The sequence below is a fragment of the Betta splendens genome, chromosome 16, assembly GCF_900634795.4.
Source record: "Betta splendens chromosome 16, fBetSpl5.4, whole genome shotgun sequence".
NCBI lineage: Eukaryota > Metazoa > Chordata > Actinopteri > Anabantiformes > Osphronemidae > Betta > Betta splendens.
Window position 1 is genome coordinate 12,621,626 of NC_040896.2, and position 18,923 is coordinate 12,640,548.

Consider the following 18,923-nt stretch of genomic DNA (forward strand, 5'->3'; position numbering starts at 1 on the left):
TTGTCGTAGTGATTCATGATCTTTGCTTTTTTAATCAATAACAATACTGAGGCATCATTAAATGAAAACGAAAATACAACAAAATAAAAAGTAATACTGTATTTAACACAGCTGTTCCATCTGTATCAACAGGGCAGAGAGGTTGCTGGATGGTCTGAGTTAGTTAAAAAAACACATGGTGGTGGAATGAGTGTGCGTTCAAAACAAGGGTAATTAATGAAGAAGGGACTGTGAGAGATGAGAAGGAAGGACCTTCTAGTCTCAGATGTTTATCTGCAATGTGGGCAGGAAAGAAAAAAAGAGAGCATGAAGACAGGAGAGAGCTACCGTGAATTACAAATAAGGCACTTGACATACAAAAAAACATTAAAGCATAGCAACTGTAACACTCACTTATTCACTTCTTCATTCATCTCAAAAGTGAAACTCTTAAAAACAGACTTCTTTCACAATGCATCATAGAACATGTGCACAAACTTGTTTCATACGCAGAATCATACATGGACTCATCCACTCAGATAAACACCAACGTTCTCACTCTGGCTAACAAACATAACCTTGGCTACTAGGCAGTGAAATCTGGCAAACATTTTAAAACCTGGAAGCGATTACTCTGCTCCATTTTATTCTAGAAGTGGGAGGAGAGAGCAATCAATGTTCGCAGTGATTTTACTGAGAGCATTCAGTTTGCATCATCAATGTGATTCAACGGAACCAGACAAAAAAAACAAAAAACATTCAGCTCCATCAAACCTGGCGCGAAGCTGTGATTCCTGTTGCAGGATTTGTGATGAGCACTAATTTATGGCTATAGGTGGCTGCACAGAACTGAGAACTGTACACCGAGAAGCAGCGGCTGTACATGTTCTGGATCAAGAACTGGACAGTTATTCATATAGCTTATTTTTGGAAATTAAAACTACATTTTACTCCTTAACTCTTAAGGCTTATACTCTATAAATGGCACAGGGCACATAGGAAAGTCCTGCTGCATGTTGTTACTTTATAAGAGACACTATGTTTGTGCAAAGACATTGCATTAGCTGAATAAACACTTGGTCATCAAAGACACAAGATCAGGGAAGTAAATGCCCAATTATCTCAAGTAAACTTTTCCTGACTCTTTTGTTTTTGTATTTAGACAATACAAAGGTAAAATGAAATAAAGCAAAGGAAGATTAAAGCAGCCATTGCTTGGCTCTAAGGCACACAGTTAGAACAAGAAAGCTAAAGTAGGAGCTCCCTCCTGTGTTCTCTTCACACAGTGCTCCTCTCCATTTTCTTCCCTGTAACTTTTGAAAATTTGGGACATTACACATTACTTCTCACACAGGCTATGCTATTTATTGTAGTGTATATAGTCTGCTGGACTTCTGTGCCCTCTAAAGTATGAATGAATGTGAGCGAGTGTGTTGTACAAAATGAACAATTTCAATTTTCTTCAGGATAACTGCTGTTCTTCGTTCAAGGGAATTGGGTCCTAACACCTTCCCAACTCACATCCTTTCTTCTTTCTCTCACTTTACATCCCTCTCTCCGGGTCTCCTGCTGAGGGACATGAGTCTTTCTGACATTCCTTTGGCCACACACTTGTTTGCTTTCACTCTGTCTTGCTGTGGTTGTTGTTGTGGACTGTGTGACCATTCAGCACCGGTCCATTTTTCCTCATCTCCTTTTTATCCTCTGTCTCCTCGTCTTCCTTTTCTTCGGACTCATCTGTTTCATCCTTGTCACTCCTGTCATCGTCCACTTTCTCCTAATGACAGAATAAAATTCAAAGACACCTTTGAGTGTCACATGTGTGTACCTTTTCTTTATTCTACTCAAACATTCCAATGTGACGTAAAACCAAGAAAGTTTTAGTTTCACTTGAGTTTTCTAGGTTATTATTTTGATTTGTGTTTTGTTGGTTCATACTTATTACTATCAGTGCTGCCTCCAACAAAAGACTTAAAGGACCATTTTAAATAAATTTAAAAGTAGATTTTCTAATGGTCACTTACATTATTGGTGAGGAAGCGGAGTGCAATGCGAATGATCAGGATAGCCCAGAAGATATGTAGACACTGGAGTGTCATCAAAAGTCCATTAAAGAAGTAATAGCCAAAGAAAGGTTCATAGATGGTGACTGGATAGACCCACGTACAGTAAATAATCCTGCAATAATAATGAGGAGATACAACTTTAGTAAACATCCAGCTCAGCACTATTTCTCAAATATTATAATAAAAAGTTAAAAGTCTGGGTACCAGAAGGGAAAGATGACTAGACGAGTGACGATGAACACTGCAGCAAATACAATAAAAATGTAGTTACAGGCGTTTCGCCACCCAGCGTAGTTGAACATCTTCGCAGACTGTCAGTGGGAAAAGAAAGAAGGAAGTGGTTAGGAAAATGGTTGTTTTTTCTCTTTTACCTTTAACTTTTTAAGTTTAGTGTCTTCCACAAGGTGGCAGTGTAGTGTAAGTGACTTGTCCTTTAAACATACTGTAGACTCACAAAGGGTCTAAACAGAATTCATCTTAAAGTTTTATAAATAGTAGTGACACAATGGCCTTTTAGAGACATTTACCTCAAGGAGGTAATCAGAGGAGTCATGCACCAGCATGATGAGAGTTCCAGCACGAATATAGTTAACACACCAGGAGAAGCTGATGAGCAGGATGGTCGCTACATGATGCACAATCTGCTCCCTAAAGTCCTAAAAGACAGCAAAGCATGTTACTGATACAGCAGATGAACAGGAAACAATTGAAATGGTGCACTAGTGTGTTTGAGTGGCTCTGTGTGCACAGTGGTAAATCCTGCTTAAAAAAAACAGAGCAACAAACTGAGCTAAAAAATTTCCCCACTGTGCTCAGCTGACCACAGTTGTGCAAAGTCCAAATTCTCACACACACACATTCAGTCACACGTGTAACAACAGTTTAATGTCCACCCAGGGTCCATGCCAGATGTCACACTGATCAGATAGTGAGGACATGATGTGATAATCATGTGCAATCACACACCTTCACCTTTCTGCAGGACTATCTTTTGTTTCCTCTTTCTTTTGTTTTAAATCAAATTCACTCACTTTGCGTTTGACATCAGATGCCACACTGAAGAGCAGAGAACCATAGAAACCCAGCTCAATCATGTAGTACCAATACTGAGATGGCAGGATAGTCTGAGAGAGAGGGAACAGGTTTTTGATTTAAAAACAGGTAATGTGACTCATTTATTTAGCAGTGTTCACCTTTTTCTTTAAGGATAGAAGTGAGCTGGCTGTTTGAGGATTTTATACATTTTATTTTATGTCGAGAGTCTAACTTCAGACCTTTGTGCATCTAGGGTATCAGACACCTACCAGTACAGGAAAGCCTTCCCACATCTCCTTCAGGTCATACAGCCAAGGTTTCTGGAAGGAGAGATGAAATGTGAATGAGACAGCAGCGACTGACAGGTGTATTTATATCATCTGACTCAGCATGGCAGTAAGTCAATGCTGCACGAGAGTTGAGGTAAAAAAACAACAACACGCAAACCACTAAGTAATGATTGCGCAGGGCAGGTGACAATGAGAATGTGAAGAAAACAAGATGAGAGAAGGAAGAGGAGTGGGTTAACGTGACAGTACTTACATCGATGAGGGCGCCCAGGCCAGCAATGAAAGCAAGAAGGTAAAAGGTAAATCTCCAACTGCAAGAGAACACACAAACACACACAAACATACAAACACACTTTCTACTCAGTCAATGGCAATAAGACAGTAGACAGCTTTTCTACTAGAAGACACAGGAAGGCAATGCACACAAGCATGTATGTTGAAGAGAAATGCCAGACTGCATGAGCAGCCTGAAAACCCCTGATTAACCACACTGACGATGTCACATCAGGACACACAGCACAAACACATGCTCACAGACAATGAGAGCTGTCAGACTGTGTCCTCCCAGCTAATATCCTGTAACAGAGACAGGGAGGGGCCGCTGCTAATGCAGCCTCTGGTACAGGTGTAGAGTGAGGACTTCACAAAGAGAACAGCAGCAGGGACACAAAGGGACAAATGCTGCTGTATACACATAAACAATGAAGACATTTAGAAAAGAATTACTGTAACACACAAGGTTAAAAACATGTAGACACCCAACAGCTGCACCCACCCACAAATCCACTACCATCTAGTTTAATCATCAGCTGATGATCATCTAACAACAGAAAACACATCCTGTCACTTGATAAATACTGTGTACTGGTATTGAGTCATGTCGATTTTGCAGTTTGTCAGTGCTAGGTCTGCAACAATAGTTAGTTGTGTTATTAGTAACTAAATCACCATAATAACGCACAACACAACAAACTACATTTTTGTTTAAATTTGTTGCTAAATAATTTAATTATTTCTGCTTCTCCCAGTACTGAAAAACAAACTACTCTAAAATGACTTCCCAAATACAATATTCTGGTTATTCTGAATAATTTACAGAGCAGGCTCTCAGCATCTTATAATGGAATAGTTCTCCATTTTAAGTCATCTAACTCTGCTTTCTTGCGGTTTAGGTTAACTCACAGATGCTTTAATGATTCTGATGATAAACAAGAACAGTGAACATGACAATGAAGCTGGTGGGAACAGTCTGCCACTATACATTGAATAATCAAACAAACTGGGCTGATAAATTGTGTAATTCCTTTACTGCTGTTTACCACCTGGCGTGGATCCGTATTACTGTATTTATTAAGCAAGCGTGTCATTGTTATAACTTGGCTTATGTCACATGCTCGTAAAAATAACCAGCCGTGGTGAAAGAGGCCATGTTGTCAAGGCTCTGTGCTAATGAGTGTGTGAGGAGCAGTGGCAACAGGTGTTTTAGTAGAACTGTAATAGGTGTAAGTTAAAAATAGAAGGCTGCTTTTGCCTCCAGAAGGGTTGGCAGCTGTTTCCACCTGCTTTACGGGGCATGTGTATATATCTTTTGAAGAAAGAGAATGTTTGTGCCTCTGTTTACCTGGCCTCTCGAAATTTTTTGAGCAAACTTGGCCTATCCTGATTCCTTCGTCGCCTGAACCATCGCTGCACCTGTCTCTCTGAATAGCCAGTTTGCTCACAAAGACTCGTTATTGAAGTCTGCGAACAGCACAAAGGAGAATGAGGAAATTCATTTTGTGAAAACACCTGCAGCATGATACACCTTGTCATCCCGCTACTGCAGGGCCTGCGTGAGCGTGAGGGTCTACCTGTGTGGGGTTTTTGGTATTGTTACAGTAGTAGGACTCCAGTGTGGGGTTGTGAGAGGCTTTGAGCCGTACTGTCTCTTTAACCCCGAGTAGAGATGCCAAAGGTGTAGCCACCACCCTGTAATAACAGAAAGGGTGTTAAAAAGCAGTACGGAATGAAATGAAGAAAACAGTTAGAGAGTTACAATGAGGCATGAATGCAATGAGTGAAATCACATACTGTCCACTTTCTTAATTTGTATGCTACACCATAGTTAAAATAAATCAGGCTGGTATATTCCTACTAATAATAAAAAGATGTAAGACAGGATGTTGATAATTCCAGCATCTATCTAAGTCACTAAAACCTGTAAGAGTGAAAGACGCCCTGTTGCTACATGTAGCATTGTTTTGTAATTAAAAAACAATAACAAGTTAAAGTTTCTTTTGTTTTAGATTTTTTTGGGAGGCAACAATAATAAAAAACAATATGTGAGAGAGTTTATGAGTAATAAATGATGGGCTGTAACAATGTGTGATTTCCTGTAGAATTGCTACTGGAAACAGGAAACAACACCACACTTGTACTAGAAACAATACAAGTCACTTGGAAGAGCTGAGTAAAGTAGGGCAACAACAACATGCTGGTGATTTGCCCAAGTCAAAAGATACGCGCAATGAAGGCACTGAAATGTCCAAATGTCTGAATTAATAAGACACTGATGAGGAAAATAATACTGAGCAAGGATGACTAAAAAATGCACTGACCTTTCAAAGATCTGACGGATAATGAGGAATACAAGGGCAAAGGGAAGCGCAACCCACAAGTCGCGGGCTTTAGCATATACTCGTCCATCCCGGTCCTCTAAGTCGGCCCAGCCCAGGCCCTTTGGAAACCACAGCCGCTCCTGCCAGAACCACTCACTTAGCACCGACAGCATTCTGTAACGAGGCAAAGTTTAATGAGCTAATGTCAGAAGATCAGAAATGTACATGTTCTGATCGCGGAATCTGCACCTTTAAAAATAGTGTCTACTGTCTAGCTGCTGTAACACTGCATATGGGAAGACATCTGTGATTGGGGATGTTTGGAACCATGTAATTAGGACAATTAGGCTGATGGCCTCTGCATGTAGCATATAGAAGTTCAGGAGGACCATATGTAGGGAGAAATCAGCCCCCAAACATTTCCTTCATGCTTCAGTGCAGGAGCTTTCCTCAACAGCTGTCAGCAGCTGTGAGCGTTGCCTTTTACAATGAATAACGCTGCTGCAAGGTTTAGGGAGTGGCAGAGAAAGTGCGTAAAAGGATTGGGGGCGAGGGGAAAATAGCATCTGAAGGTTGTGAGTCATGAGAAATCCATAAGCGCCCCCCCCCCACACTCTTCTCCTCAGGAGACCCCTGGCAGATCAGCAGCAACTCCCAGCTGTGAATGCCAAAACCATGTAACCACTTTACTTCCACTGACATCCCCACCCTGTTGCTCACCGCGAGGAATTACGAAGGATTCCCCCTCTGGCCAGAGACAAAGCTGTGTGTATTGGCTTCCGTCCCTCAGCTATATGAAAATATGCAGCTTGAGTCAGATATCAAAAGTCGTGGAGGTTTTCATAAAGCGAAGCAATGAACTAAGGGCCACTGGGTCAGTTTTGGGATACTCACATTTTCAAATATCTGTCTTAGAGTTCTGTACTAAATCCTTCAGTACAAATGATCTAGGACCAGCTGTCACTGTCAGGTATGAAGGTGAAATCTGTCACACTGTCCAACAAAGGAGCCTGTCTAGTATTTTCCACATCATGTCATGTTAGTCAGCACCCCTGCTTCCTGCTTCAGCAGTGTGGTTGGCAGAGGACTGGGCTTTCCCATCAGGACAGGTGGTGGTGGTGGATGCAAAGGCTGACACTGTTTTCCCAGTCATTCTGCCAGCTCCAACACTGTAGCAGTGCTACATTTCACTTTCCCTAGCGTGTGTTGCCAGATCATGTGAGCTGTGTTGCTGTGCTTGTCTGCCACCGTGAACAGGCAGTGAAATCTAACCAGAATCAGGCAACTAAAGGAGCTACTGAATACAAAAAAAGACTGTTCAAAAGGATTGCTGAAAAATGAAAGAGTGTGCTGACTCTGCTTGTAATCAATGTGCTCCCATAAGAACTATTAAGAAATGAATCACAGACTTTTGAATTTGTGGATGCTGTTTAGCATCCAGCTGAATGTTTTTAAGGTAAACTTTTTTGAGGCCCTTCACTGGATTCAGCTTGTTTGCCCCACAGCTTCCCTATCTGTGCCAACCATTGGCTCACAAGGTCATATGACCGGACTCTGACCATTGGAAAGGCCCAATGAAAACAAAGGATGGCTGTGGCAGGGGTGGGAAAAAGGAAGCTCTCTGACTGTCTCCTGCTCATTGTGAATATACATTATAAAGCGGGGTTGACTGAACACAAAGATCTCACTCTGTTCTGGCACATCGCCTGTTAGTGATCTGTTTATTTTCATCTCTACTTTATTCCCAGGTTTACGAACCTGAAATGCAAAAAGAGCATGAAGAGCAAACTCATTGAGGAAAACCTAAACAGAGCGCACTGGAACCTGGTACAGGGTCCAGGATTATCTGGAGAATGTAAACGCGGTGCTGTTTCACAGGGGGAACACTCCACTTTTCCCGTTCCCTCTTGACGGAAGAAAGACTTTTAGAGTCACTTAATGCTTTGTTTAGATGAATGATAGGAGACCGAGAAGAAGACGAGTCATGAGACTTTAGCAATGTGCTCTGCGTTCTGACTATGAGTCATTCATAACATACCCTCTGTGTGTAGAACTACCCATTTACTCACATCTATCCATACTTAAATTGTTCCCAGATGACTCATTCAAACCACAACCTGTACAAATATTCCTTGTAGACACACTTAGGAAAACCAGACAGCTATATGCTACATAGCATTACATTTATCAGGTTACATAGTAAATGCTAAGGTCACCAGAGAGGAGGTTAAATGTACCAGAGTCAGTTTGACATGTCAGCAGTCCCAAGTTTGATCGTAGCCCTGACCAGCTCATGCTATGTTTCAGTATGGTATTAACAGAATACTGTCACTTTGGAGCCATTTAAAGGAGAACACATGTAGTCAAACTGTAACTGATGTGCCTGTGAATGAATGAATTAGAATGAGATCAACTAGGGTACTGCTGACTACTGCAGTCAGTCAGAGTCTAATTCAAAAAACACTTGCTGAGGTTAGGTTATATGGAGCGTTGTACCAAGACTAAATGGAACCAAAAAAACAAAAGTTATTTTTCTTCTTCAAACAGTTACAGTTAATATAAGAGTCTATTTTTGATTAACTTACCATTTCCAGCTATTGATATGTGATATATTTTGTGTTTTCTTCATATGCTGACATTTAACTTATGTATTCAAGTAACCATGACAAGACTGAACTGTTACAATTAAAAATTAGAAGGAACAATTAAATATATAACTCATTTAATATAAAGAATATATACGTATACGTTATGAAAACCTTTTGTTTTGACATTGTTTATTTATTGTGGTCCAACATGTTTTTTTCTCAGCATATCTGAGTAAAAGGCATAAATGTCTGAATGCTCATATTGTAAGAAGACATGGGAGCTCAGGAGGCTGCATGCTTTTCGTGCATGGTCTATTAGCTGTAACTCAGGTCATGCCTTGGACATTGTGTATTCCTAAGTCATACACATCTTTCTCATTTTAGATCTTCCTCTGAATCATGATTTGATCATGAAGGTATCTTAGTGTCAAAGTAAAATTTAGAGTCCCTAAGAAGAAAGGTGGGAGACTATGTCGAATCAGCTCAGCTAGAGACAGCCAGTCTGCAGTGATGTCCCATCACAGTTATCCTATATTTTGTGTTTTACACAGATTACATGAGAGCAAGTAAAAACGTCAATAGCTTTGACAAGCATCTGTGACCTAGATGAATTATTAATGATGGCATTCAATCAATTTGCAGGCTGATTGAATCCTCTCATGCGGTGGGAAGGTAACATTGACATACTGATTCTCTTCTCCTAACTGAAGGCAGAGCCACTTCTGCCCTTTGAGTTACAGTAGCACAGTTATTCTGCTTGCTGTGCTCTGTTTCATATACAAGCATAGTACCCAAATTAAAACACATAAAAAAGAGGTTCTTCTGAGGTAACTCTAGAAGTCAGAAACTTATTTTGACATGAACTACAACTACAAGAAAAAGATGATCGCGATTAAACAGTATAATCTTTCATCTGAGATAGGTTGAATGTGTGTAAAGTAGCAGAACATGGGAATATTCACTCAGAATTAGACTTAGACCCCATCACAGTAAACCACAAAGACAGAGTTTCCATCTAATACAAACCATTGCTACTGAATAAAATATATCTGCAAACTTCAGAAAGATAGATAATAAAGATTAATGTTCAAAGAACTTTCATTTGCTATCATCTAAGTGCTTTGGTCTTGACAGTTGTGGCCATTTAAAGCCCAAAGTGCCCGTTACATTGAGCAAGTCAACCGTTTCCGACACGAATGCGTAATGACGTGGGGCGAAGCGTGCGCGGCGCCGTAAACACGTTCACGCACACACGAACAAATAACGGCTTCATAAACAGTGAAACGCTGGTAAACTGCACTTACTTTGGTATTTTTCCCTCGCGGTGACGACCAAGCTGTGGCTTTTTACTAAAAAAGATGAGCGTGCCTTCTTCCACGGAGTCCACGGGGACCTAGCTAGCTAGCTAAACACCTAACGGTCCCGTGAAGCGTGCCCAGCCCGTTGCTTGAGCTCAGAAGGCGCAGTTTGCTTTTCGTTTTCGGCCTGGTTCTCAAATCTCTCGTCCGACTCCAAACTTGTTTTTTTTGTGAAGACACGTGTTAAATTAATGTGAGGTAAATAGAAAAAGTAGCTACGATGGCCAGTGTGTTAGATGCTGCAGTAACGCGAGCGGCTGTTAATGCCCCCCCATCCAACGCTTCTCCGTCTCTCCGTCTCGTCCTGACCCAGCTAGATTCTCCCCCCGTCGTGCGTCCCAGCGGTTGGCGGGGTCGGATGAGTGGGTGTCCGTGCGGGGCAAGGCGGAGGTCGGGCCGGCAGGAGAGCGGACTGTGAGGAGCAGACACGGGGAGGAGTGTGGGATAACGGAGAGGGAGGTACGCAGATGACGTCCTGGCACGCGAGGGAGTTCTGGGCTCGCGCACACCCACACATCCGCGTTCAGTTTCCGCTCAGAACAAATATTTTACCCCCTCCAACCAAAGCACAGCATTTATTCTGATGAGTTAATGTTAAAAACTTGAATGTCTTTCTAGTTTTTTTTTTCAAGATCTCTGCCGTGTTCCTCTAATTTAATTTAGCTATGACCTTTGACCTCGTTTTAAAAACATAATTGTGGAAGCACTCAGTGTGGAGTCAGCACTACAGTACTATGCAATAAATTTTACTTAAGTTAAAATACCAAAATATTGACTCATAAAATACACAGGGGCACCAAAAGTGGCTCATTTTACATTAATGGCAATGCAATTGTTGATTGTAGTCTTAACTGTCTCTTACCTGTTTTGAAACAGATAAGAGACATGATGATGTGAAATGTCCTCCTTAACAAAATATTTTTAAAGGGTAATTTATTTTATTGTTTTATTGTTCATCAGATTCCAAAGAAATATGATTACAAAACATATAACAATCTTTTTCCTTTTACACATTATGTAATCCAAAGACGCAACAAGATAAAAAAAAACATCTACTACCTACTTAAAAAGAATTTCCTTTATACGACAAAGTTATACGATGCGAAAAGCAGAATTTGTGACTACATCTGCTTCAAGTAGTTCGTGCAAAGTATTGCCTAGCATGCATCTTTGCTAGCTCATGTTCTCTGGTGTGAGGACATCAGTAAAGTTTCTAACAGTGTGGTCACTTCTCCCTCTGATTACTCTGTACCTATGCCCTCTACTGGTCATTCCTGCAGCTGCTTTCCACTTTGTTTTTTTACACACACACACACACACACACACACACACACACACACACACACACACACACACACACACACACACACACACACCATTAACATTAATGCCTTCCCTAGCCTCTTACCATAAACCTAACCATCACAACTAAAGGCAGACGTCTAACATTTTCTATATTCCGTACAAAAACTCAATTCTAACCTCAGCCCCAAAAATCACATGTTGATCGTTGACCATCAAAAAATCCTTCAAACTTTGTTTGGACCAGCCAAATGCCATTGTCAACATGGCCATGATATCAAAAACATGGTTTATGGTCCCCACGTTGCAGAAAAAACAAGAACACACGAGCACGCATAATAAACACAGTAGAACATTTGGTATGATAGTTTTTATTTTAACTTAAAAAGAGAGTGGATCAAAAACAGGATTCAATAAATTAGAAATAAATATAATTGCTGTAATAATTATTAATACATTATAATTACTCGATTGTAAGAGTCTGACAGAAACAGGCCCTCGAAAGGTTTTCTCTAGAAAATTCTAAAATGAAAATATTGCAACTGACTCAAAACTCTTCCCCCCTATAAACAAAACGACTGATAAATTAGTAAATAAATAAAAATAGCTCAAATATTAAAACCTTCCGAAAAAGTGCACCCCCCCTCCCCTGTTCTTCACCTAAAATCTAAGTAGAAATTTAGTTAGTAATTTCCCACTTTACAATTTGGAATGTAGTATCCCTTTATGGAGATGATGTTACTAGTAGTAGTAGTAATAATAATAATAATAATAATAATAATAATAATAATAATAATAATAATGATGTTGCTGTTTCCTGTTCAGTGTTTATCTAAAGTAGTATTCTTTTTGCATTTTTTTCTTGTTTTTAAATGCTGCTCTTTGTAAACTAAATTATTTACAGGTCATTAGGATCTTCTCCAAAGTATCTCTAACCTACTTATTTAATCATCTTTTTTTGTTTTCTTCATTTTTTATTATGAAACATTATCCCCTCTATATTTGTCATGTAATAGACACGGTATAGACGTGTTAAAGTCTATTGTAGTGATGTATCAGCATTTGTCATCAGTACCCTTCCCTTCATACTCACTTGGTCTGAGATGTCTTAACTGCACTAAACACCCTGTTGGGATAATCCACACAAACTGGTCAAACCAAGCTCTTGGCAGAATTACTGACTCACATGAACTATTTGTCATTGTGTGTGTGGTGTGTATGTGTGTGTGTGTGTGTGTTTGTGCACTTTATGTACATTTGTATATCAGCCTTGTACTATTTGATGTCTAGTGAGTGCGCGTGTATTTGTGTGACTGTGTGTGAGTGTTTATGTGACTGCACTCCCCGGATGCTCAAGGGTAGCAGACAGTCTGAAAGCACAATGAACCCTGGGATTCCACCTCTGCTGGACTCTGAAAGGTCACCTGTGAAGGGAGGGAGGGTTGGAGGACAGAGGGAGTGATAAATCAACAAGGAGAGAAAGGGACAGAGAGAGAGGGAGGATATTTTAGTTAAAAATACAATAGAGTACCATGTTTATGACTGATCTTTACATTTTGTCTACCCACTTCTGATTAATTGATCATGTCAGACATGCCCCTCTCAACAAACAGAGGTTCTGTGGGCACGACTTCAACAGCTATCATACATCTCATAGTAAACTTCACCTAAAGATGCTCCTACTTTCTCTGTTTCAGTTTTGTCTTGGTGTGTTCAAACAAGAAGGCATCATTCACAGTTTTAAGGCCCCGTCTTTCATCAGCAATAAACCATGGTGCTTTAACACATACACAGACAGTGTCTGGATCATGCAACCCATTACAGCGAAGTCCATTATTCATGTCCTTGTGTGCATATGCAGGTGTGTGTTGGAAGGTATGCACGTGTGCACATTTTTAATGCTCCTGTATCTGGGCGAAATGTGTTTATGTATGTGACCTTATAAGCATTGTGCCTTGAATCAGGGCAAGCAAACACTACCGACATGCATCACTCTCTAGCATTTGCAGTATAGAAATTCTGGGTGATATATTTCATCAGGCTAATTCACGGGCCCCAGCTTTCAACGTGTCCAATAGTGGTATTCATGGGACATAAACACCATTTTATTATTTGTTATGTAAAGGCCTGTCTAGAAATAGAAACAGAAGCCTTTTTATATTGTGTGCTGCCGTGTGATGGCACCTCCACACACTTAACTGACAGTATACAGTTTAACCGGTTTGGTAAAGGCTAACAGTGGTGGAGGAAAGAATTTATTCCAAACTTCGGAGATCCTATATTTCTCCCAGAATTCCTATAGTTGAGGGCTGTTCTCCAATAAGCAAGAGGCACTTGTTTTTCCACCATGACAACCACATACCCTTTACCTCAAAACACGAGCTAGAGGAATAGAAAGAGGAAGCGGGGATGGAGAGGAACAAAAAAAGAATTTGACAGAAAGGGGGGAATAGAAAGGTGGAGATAAAGGGACTCTGGGAGCAGGAGGGGTGTATTGAAGGGGAGAAACATCACAAGAGCAGTGATAGAAATATAAACGAGACTAAGAGAAGAGAAGCGTAGGAGCAAAAAACTGAAGTGCCACATCAGATGGAGTAACAAATCAGAATCCAAGATTACAAACTCAGCCTATCAGAGTACAGCTCAACAAAATGCATGCGCGCCCAAAAATAGAGTGTGTTGGTCATAAAACTTACATAGCCTCCTCTGTTCTCATGTTGAGGACCAGTTCGTGGCTGGAATAAAACGTCTGCATGAAGCTATACAGTGTAACCGTGAGACAGCCTCTCCTCTAACATGGACTGCGATTTTAGTTGTATCACGTCCCAGACTAGATGTAGACTGCTCTGCATTTTCTCACCAGTTCGATATAAAACCTCTGAAACCCTCTCTACACAGACACTAAGACAACAAGAATATACTGTCCTGTATTACACACTAACTGTGTAACACAGACACATATGAACACATAGATGCCCACGCTCACTACTGTACCCAAACAGTTTGTTCAAATCATAAAGACACCAAACAGAGCACTACAGAAACTGATCAAAAACAAAGCTGCAAAAAAAATAACAAGCGTTGCTGCAGAATTTATCAGATTACTGTACAGTCATTAAGTGTATCAAATATCCAATCAAATCAATTCAATCTGAGTACAGTCCTGGCTGTTGACAGTTATTGATCAGTATGTGCACAGGTCAATACAAAATAAAGTCACAATGCACCAAACACAGTCTGTGGTCACTACAGCAACAGGACATGCAGGTCAACGCATGGCTGGTTGCTTGAGGTGACAGAACAAAAATTGCCAAGGGCAACCAACACAGGCAATCAATCGCCACAGCAACCCAAACACAGGCCAACCAATCAACTTACAACAATGCGAGAGGAAGGGGGGGTCAGGGCTTTATCAGTCACTAGGCAACCATTGCCATAGCGATGGGGTCCTCGAGAATTATGATTGGACGGAGGAACCTTGGGTGAGGTAAGTTGTTGTTTCAGGAAAAGATCAAAACAGCAGGAAAGAAAATAAATAAGATTGTGAAAGAAAATAAAAAAGGCAATATTTTAGTACTGTCATTTTCCTGAGCTGATTAAGATGTTTTTTTAAATGAGTAGCCTAACACATATTCACTAATATGTCATGTTAAGCTGTTCCTTTTAGTTCTTCACTGACAGCTAGCTAGGTTTTTGTCAAGCTAAAGTTACCTTCTCCACGTTTTCTCTCACACATGCCATCCTCCTGCCCCCCCAGCATACAGCGCCTCATTATTCTTGATGTTGTTTTTGCTCTTCATTTTCTCAACACCACCTCACCTTACTTTATTTCTTCTTCTTCCTCCCCTCAGTTCTCACTCAGTACGGGCGGTTGGCATCTTTGGGCCGCTTGAGCTGCACTTTCAGTCTTTTCATGCCAATCTGGAATCCATTCATGGCCTGGATGGCAGCTTGGGCACTGGCAGGGTTGTCAAAACTCACAAATCCTAAAAAGAACAATAAAACAAATACCTCATGCTGCCTGTATATCCCAATCTATTGGCACATTAACACAAGAGTCTGTTCTTTAATACAACTACACCCGTGAACGTTTTGACTTCACCATCTGTGTGTCTCACCGAAGCATTTGCTCTGGTTGGTGGCACGGTCCACAAACACCTTGGCTGAGATGACATTGCCAAAGGGCAGGAACATTTGCAGCATTTCAGAGTCACTGAACTCCTGAGGCAGGTGGTAGATGAAGATGTTACACCCCTCTGGACCTGACACACACACACACACACACACACACACACACACACACACACACACACACACACACACACACACACACACACACATTAGGCAAAGTGTGAGAAATGAGCTTGGGCTATAAAGTCAGAGTGATAAACAACTTAAAATTGGAGAGTGGGGTGTGGCCCGGGACAGGCAGGAAGTGGCATCACCTTCTCTCTGCTGCTGTTGCTGGGGCTGCTGGTGTTGCTGGGCAACCAGTGTTGGCTGCTGGGGGAACGGTTGCCCAACCAATCCGTAAGCAGCAGGGTATGCCGCTATTGGGAGAGACAGACAGTAACATATTGTGATTGGATAAAACCAACAGGTGGCAACACAGAAGTGTCCAATAGAGTCACTCTGTTTGGACTGAAGTGTCTCCTGGTGAAGGTGAAAACTATTAACCGGTGAATGGAAAAGTCTTCTAAAGATGACTCTGTTTATCTGAGTGTTCACATGATGTAAAATCACGTATTGCTGTGGCACAGTACTTATATTTATGTCTTTTGTGTCTCAGTTAAATATTCGCAACAGTAAATCAGAACAAAATCAATTAAATCCCTTGCCCTTGATAAAATGTATCCTTGAATTGAAAGCAGACAGCTGACCTTCTCTGTTCTGATTAACTAACTCTCTGTGCTACATATAAATATTTCAGATATCTGTATATTTCCAAGAACAAAATGATGAAATTGTGTTGCACCTTAAGTCATTTTCAAAGCATCTTTACTCTTATTTTGTTTAATATCTGTTTCTTCAGTTGTTCAGACCTTCACAAGACCACTTTTACAAGTTGTCTATACACTCACTACATTTATTAGTACATATAGAAAGTAATTAACTCCATCATTGCAGTTTTGTTTTGGTTTTAGAGTGAAGATATTCATTTTATATCGGTTCCAGCACCAACCTGTGTAGTGTTGCATTCCTGCATATGCCTGCTGTAGGGGGTCCAGGGCCGCCGCTGGACTCTGAGCTGCAGAATCAGAAAATGGTATAAAATCAGGGAGGATTCAAAAATAGAATTTCTTCAAATCTTTCACTGTACTTTAATTTTGATGAAATACCTTGATATGGGTGAACGCCATTGGTGTAGAGGGTTTCTGTTGCTTGTTGGCCATTAGTTGGAGCTGCCACACTGCTGTAACCATTCACGCCTATTGGCGGAGGAAGAGCTGGCACAGGTGTTGCTGCAATAGTTGGTGGAGTGTTTGTGCCTACAGACCCAGTTTACACACAATATGTCTCCCTTAATTACATTTAGCAACTACAACACGCTCTGTTTTACATAGTTCAATTTCTTCGCATGTATGGATACCTGAAGACGGCGTGATGGGTGTAATGGGGGTGGCAATGATTCCGTTGGCATTGAGCGCTGCCATCTGCTGCATCTGTACGGCAGCAACTGTTGCCACTGGAGACAAATACGCTGACTGGGCAACCAGGGCCTGTTGTTGGACAAGCTGTAGACAGCAAAGGAAACACACACACAGAATGGGGACAGGGAAATGGAGGAGGCAGCGGTAGAGATAGAAGGAAAAAGCGAGGCAGAGAGAGAAGACAAAGAGACAGTTAGATGGATATGGGAAAAAAGAGAGATAGAAGGAAAAAATATAAGAGGAAGGGACAGCGAGAGGGAGTGATGGAGGAACAGATGAATAGAGATCTAATTACAAGGCCATTATGTCCTGAGTCAGTGGGTTAATGGTTGTGTGTTGCGGGAAAGCTAATGCCAGATGACGTATGTTCTGTTGTCTAGGTAATAACATTAGCCCCAATTAAACCACTGATAGCCTCTTCAAACTTATTACATCCTTTCATAAGCACAGTGCTCCCCTTACAAACCTGGTGCGTAAGTGTGTGCAGAACAGTGGGTGTTTGTTCATTTGTGCACCACTCGCCTGCGCATTGACTGCTTGTGTGTAGGCATTGTAGGCGGGGAAGTTGAGGGTCATGGGGCTAAAGATGCCGAGCTGAGAGGCCACCTGCTGCATCCTCCTCAGACCTCGCTCCTTCTCTGTGTCCGCAAACTTCACCACCAAACTGGACGACGCTCCCTGTGAGGCGAGAGATGGAGACGAGTTTCACTGCGATGTGTTATCTTCTTTATGTGTTAATGGGACGAGGCTCAGTGTTTATTAATTCATTCATTTTCTGCTTTCATTTAATCCTTTCATGAGTCACACGGGGCTAAAGCCCTTCTTAGCACATGGAGGATGCCCAGCACACGACCTGTTTGTGTTTGTGTATGTATCGTGACCCATACATTTAACTTACAGGCATTGTGCGGCTTCCGTGCAAGCTATTGATGGCAGCTTGGGCCTCAGCATGTCCTTGGAATTTTACAAAAGCGCAACCTTGAAAAAAGGCAAAGTATATTAGAAAATGCCTTGGATTGAAATGCAGTCATACTACTACACAGTTTTACCTTTGCTGGTTCCATCAGGTCCTCTTAAGACAGTACACTCATCTATGCTGCCGAAGGGCTCAAACAGCCTTCTGACGTCCTCATCGCTCTGTTGCTTTCCAAGCATACCCACAAACAACTTCCTGTCCTCTGAGAGAAGATAAGGATACAAAGTCAACAATCTTTTTCTTGAACAAATGACATTTCTGACATTACGTCAGGAGAAATCTACCTGCGTACACAGAAGGTGCTAACATTTATGTCCACCAGGAGGCAGCATCGGCTGCACAGAATAGTAAAAGGAGGAGGATGGAAACTGTAACTGAGTATTTACTGAAACTAATCTGTCAGGCACCCCGTTGACTCCTTTCAATTTTTATTCTACACAGCCCAACACCTACAATTCCCCATTACACTTAAATGAGTGAGTGTGAAAGATGTTTGGGTTTGTACTGTATCTCACCTCCTCTTCCCTCGCTGTCAGCTGGTTTCACCTGGATTGGCCGATTCATCTGAGAAATGAAAAAATGAACAAGAAAATGAAAAATGCACATTAATCATTATTTGATCAAATGCCCCGGGGTTGGAAACATTTTTTAATAAGAAGCCTTAAATACCAGTGTTAAAAAAATTCAAAATGTAAAATAGAAAATAGGGTAAAATAAATGACCAGTTTTGGTCAAATTTTAATTATAACCAAATAATAAATAAAATAGGAAAATCCAAGATGATCATTTGCACTGATAAATCATCTTTTTCCAAAGATTTTGGAAACAATAAAAATGAAGTTACATGGATTTAAGTGTGAGCTTGTGCTTTTGAGCGTCTGACAAATCAAACGTAACAGGTGACAGGTGTGTGTGTGTTCTCTGTCCCAGGACGCCTTCCTTCTGTGTCAAAACACACACAATCTTAATACCTCTGATTTCTCTCCCTCACACATACACACAGATTGGAGACGCGGTCGAGAAGTGACGAGATTAAGAATACAGGCCAGCTGATCTGGATTACAGAAGAATTACAGATTAG

At 41.0% G+C, this 18,923-nt stretch overlaps 2 protein-coding genes and 1 long non-coding RNA gene across 4 annotated transcripts in view; 1 reads left to right on the forward strand and 2 right to left on the reverse strand.

Moving 5' to 3' along the window:
- cers2b (ceramide synthase 2b) lies at nt 1–10,335 on the reverse strand. Its single transcript, XM_029130189.3, has 11 exons — nt 9,860–10,335; nt 5,968–6,141; nt 5,221–5,338; nt 4,992–5,110; nt 3,624–3,681; nt 3,350–3,400; nt 3,077–3,169; nt 2,573–2,701; nt 2,250–2,356; nt 2,004–2,157; nt 1–1,756 (listed from the first exon to the last, which is right to left on the reverse strand). The coding sequence occupies exons 2-11, from the start codon at nt 6,138–6,140 to the stop codon at nt 1,601–1,603; spliced, it is 1,158 nt and encodes a 385-aa protein (XP_028986022.1). The 5' UTR covers nt 6,141; nt 9,860–10,335; the 3' UTR covers nt 1–1,600.
- The window catches only part of LOC129603109 (uncharacterized), a 22,417-nt gene continuing 13,739 nt past the window's right edge, over nt 10,246–18,923 (forward strand). The window contains exon 1 of the long non-coding RNA XR_008692723.1: nt 10,246–10,372. This is a non-coding gene — a long non-coding RNA (uncharacterized LOC129603109). The remainder of the gene's footprint in view (nt 10,373–18,923) is intronic.
- The window catches only part of LOC114843537 (CUGBP Elav-like family member 3), a 23,257-nt gene continuing 15,904 nt past the window's right edge, over nt 11,571–18,923 (reverse strand). Inside the window, exons 5-15 of one of the 2 annotated variants that reach the window (XM_041067957.1) lie at nt 18,358–18,406; nt 17,916–18,044; nt 17,765–17,844; nt 17,389–17,544; nt 16,806–16,950; nt 16,555–16,677; nt 16,398–16,463; nt 15,661–15,765; nt 15,334–15,477; nt 15,035–15,201; nt 11,571–12,639 (exon numbers count right to left, since the gene is read on the reverse strand). In XM_041067957.1, the coding sequence (XP_040923891.1) occupies nt 15,074–15,201; nt 15,334–15,477; nt 15,661–15,765; nt 16,398–16,463; nt 16,555–16,677; nt 16,806–16,950; nt 17,389–17,544; nt 17,765–17,844; nt 17,916–18,044; nt 18,358–18,406 (1,125 nt within the window). In that variant the 3' untranslated portion in view covers nt 11,571–12,639; nt 15,035–15,073. Of the gene's footprint in view, nt 12,640–15,034; nt 15,202–15,333; nt 15,478–15,660; nt 15,766–16,397; nt 16,464–16,554; nt 16,705–16,805; nt 16,951–17,388; nt 17,545–17,764; nt 17,845–17,915; nt 18,045–18,357; nt 18,407–18,923 lie in introns of both variants that reach the window. The other variant, XM_041067956.2, reaches the window with a different exon arrangement.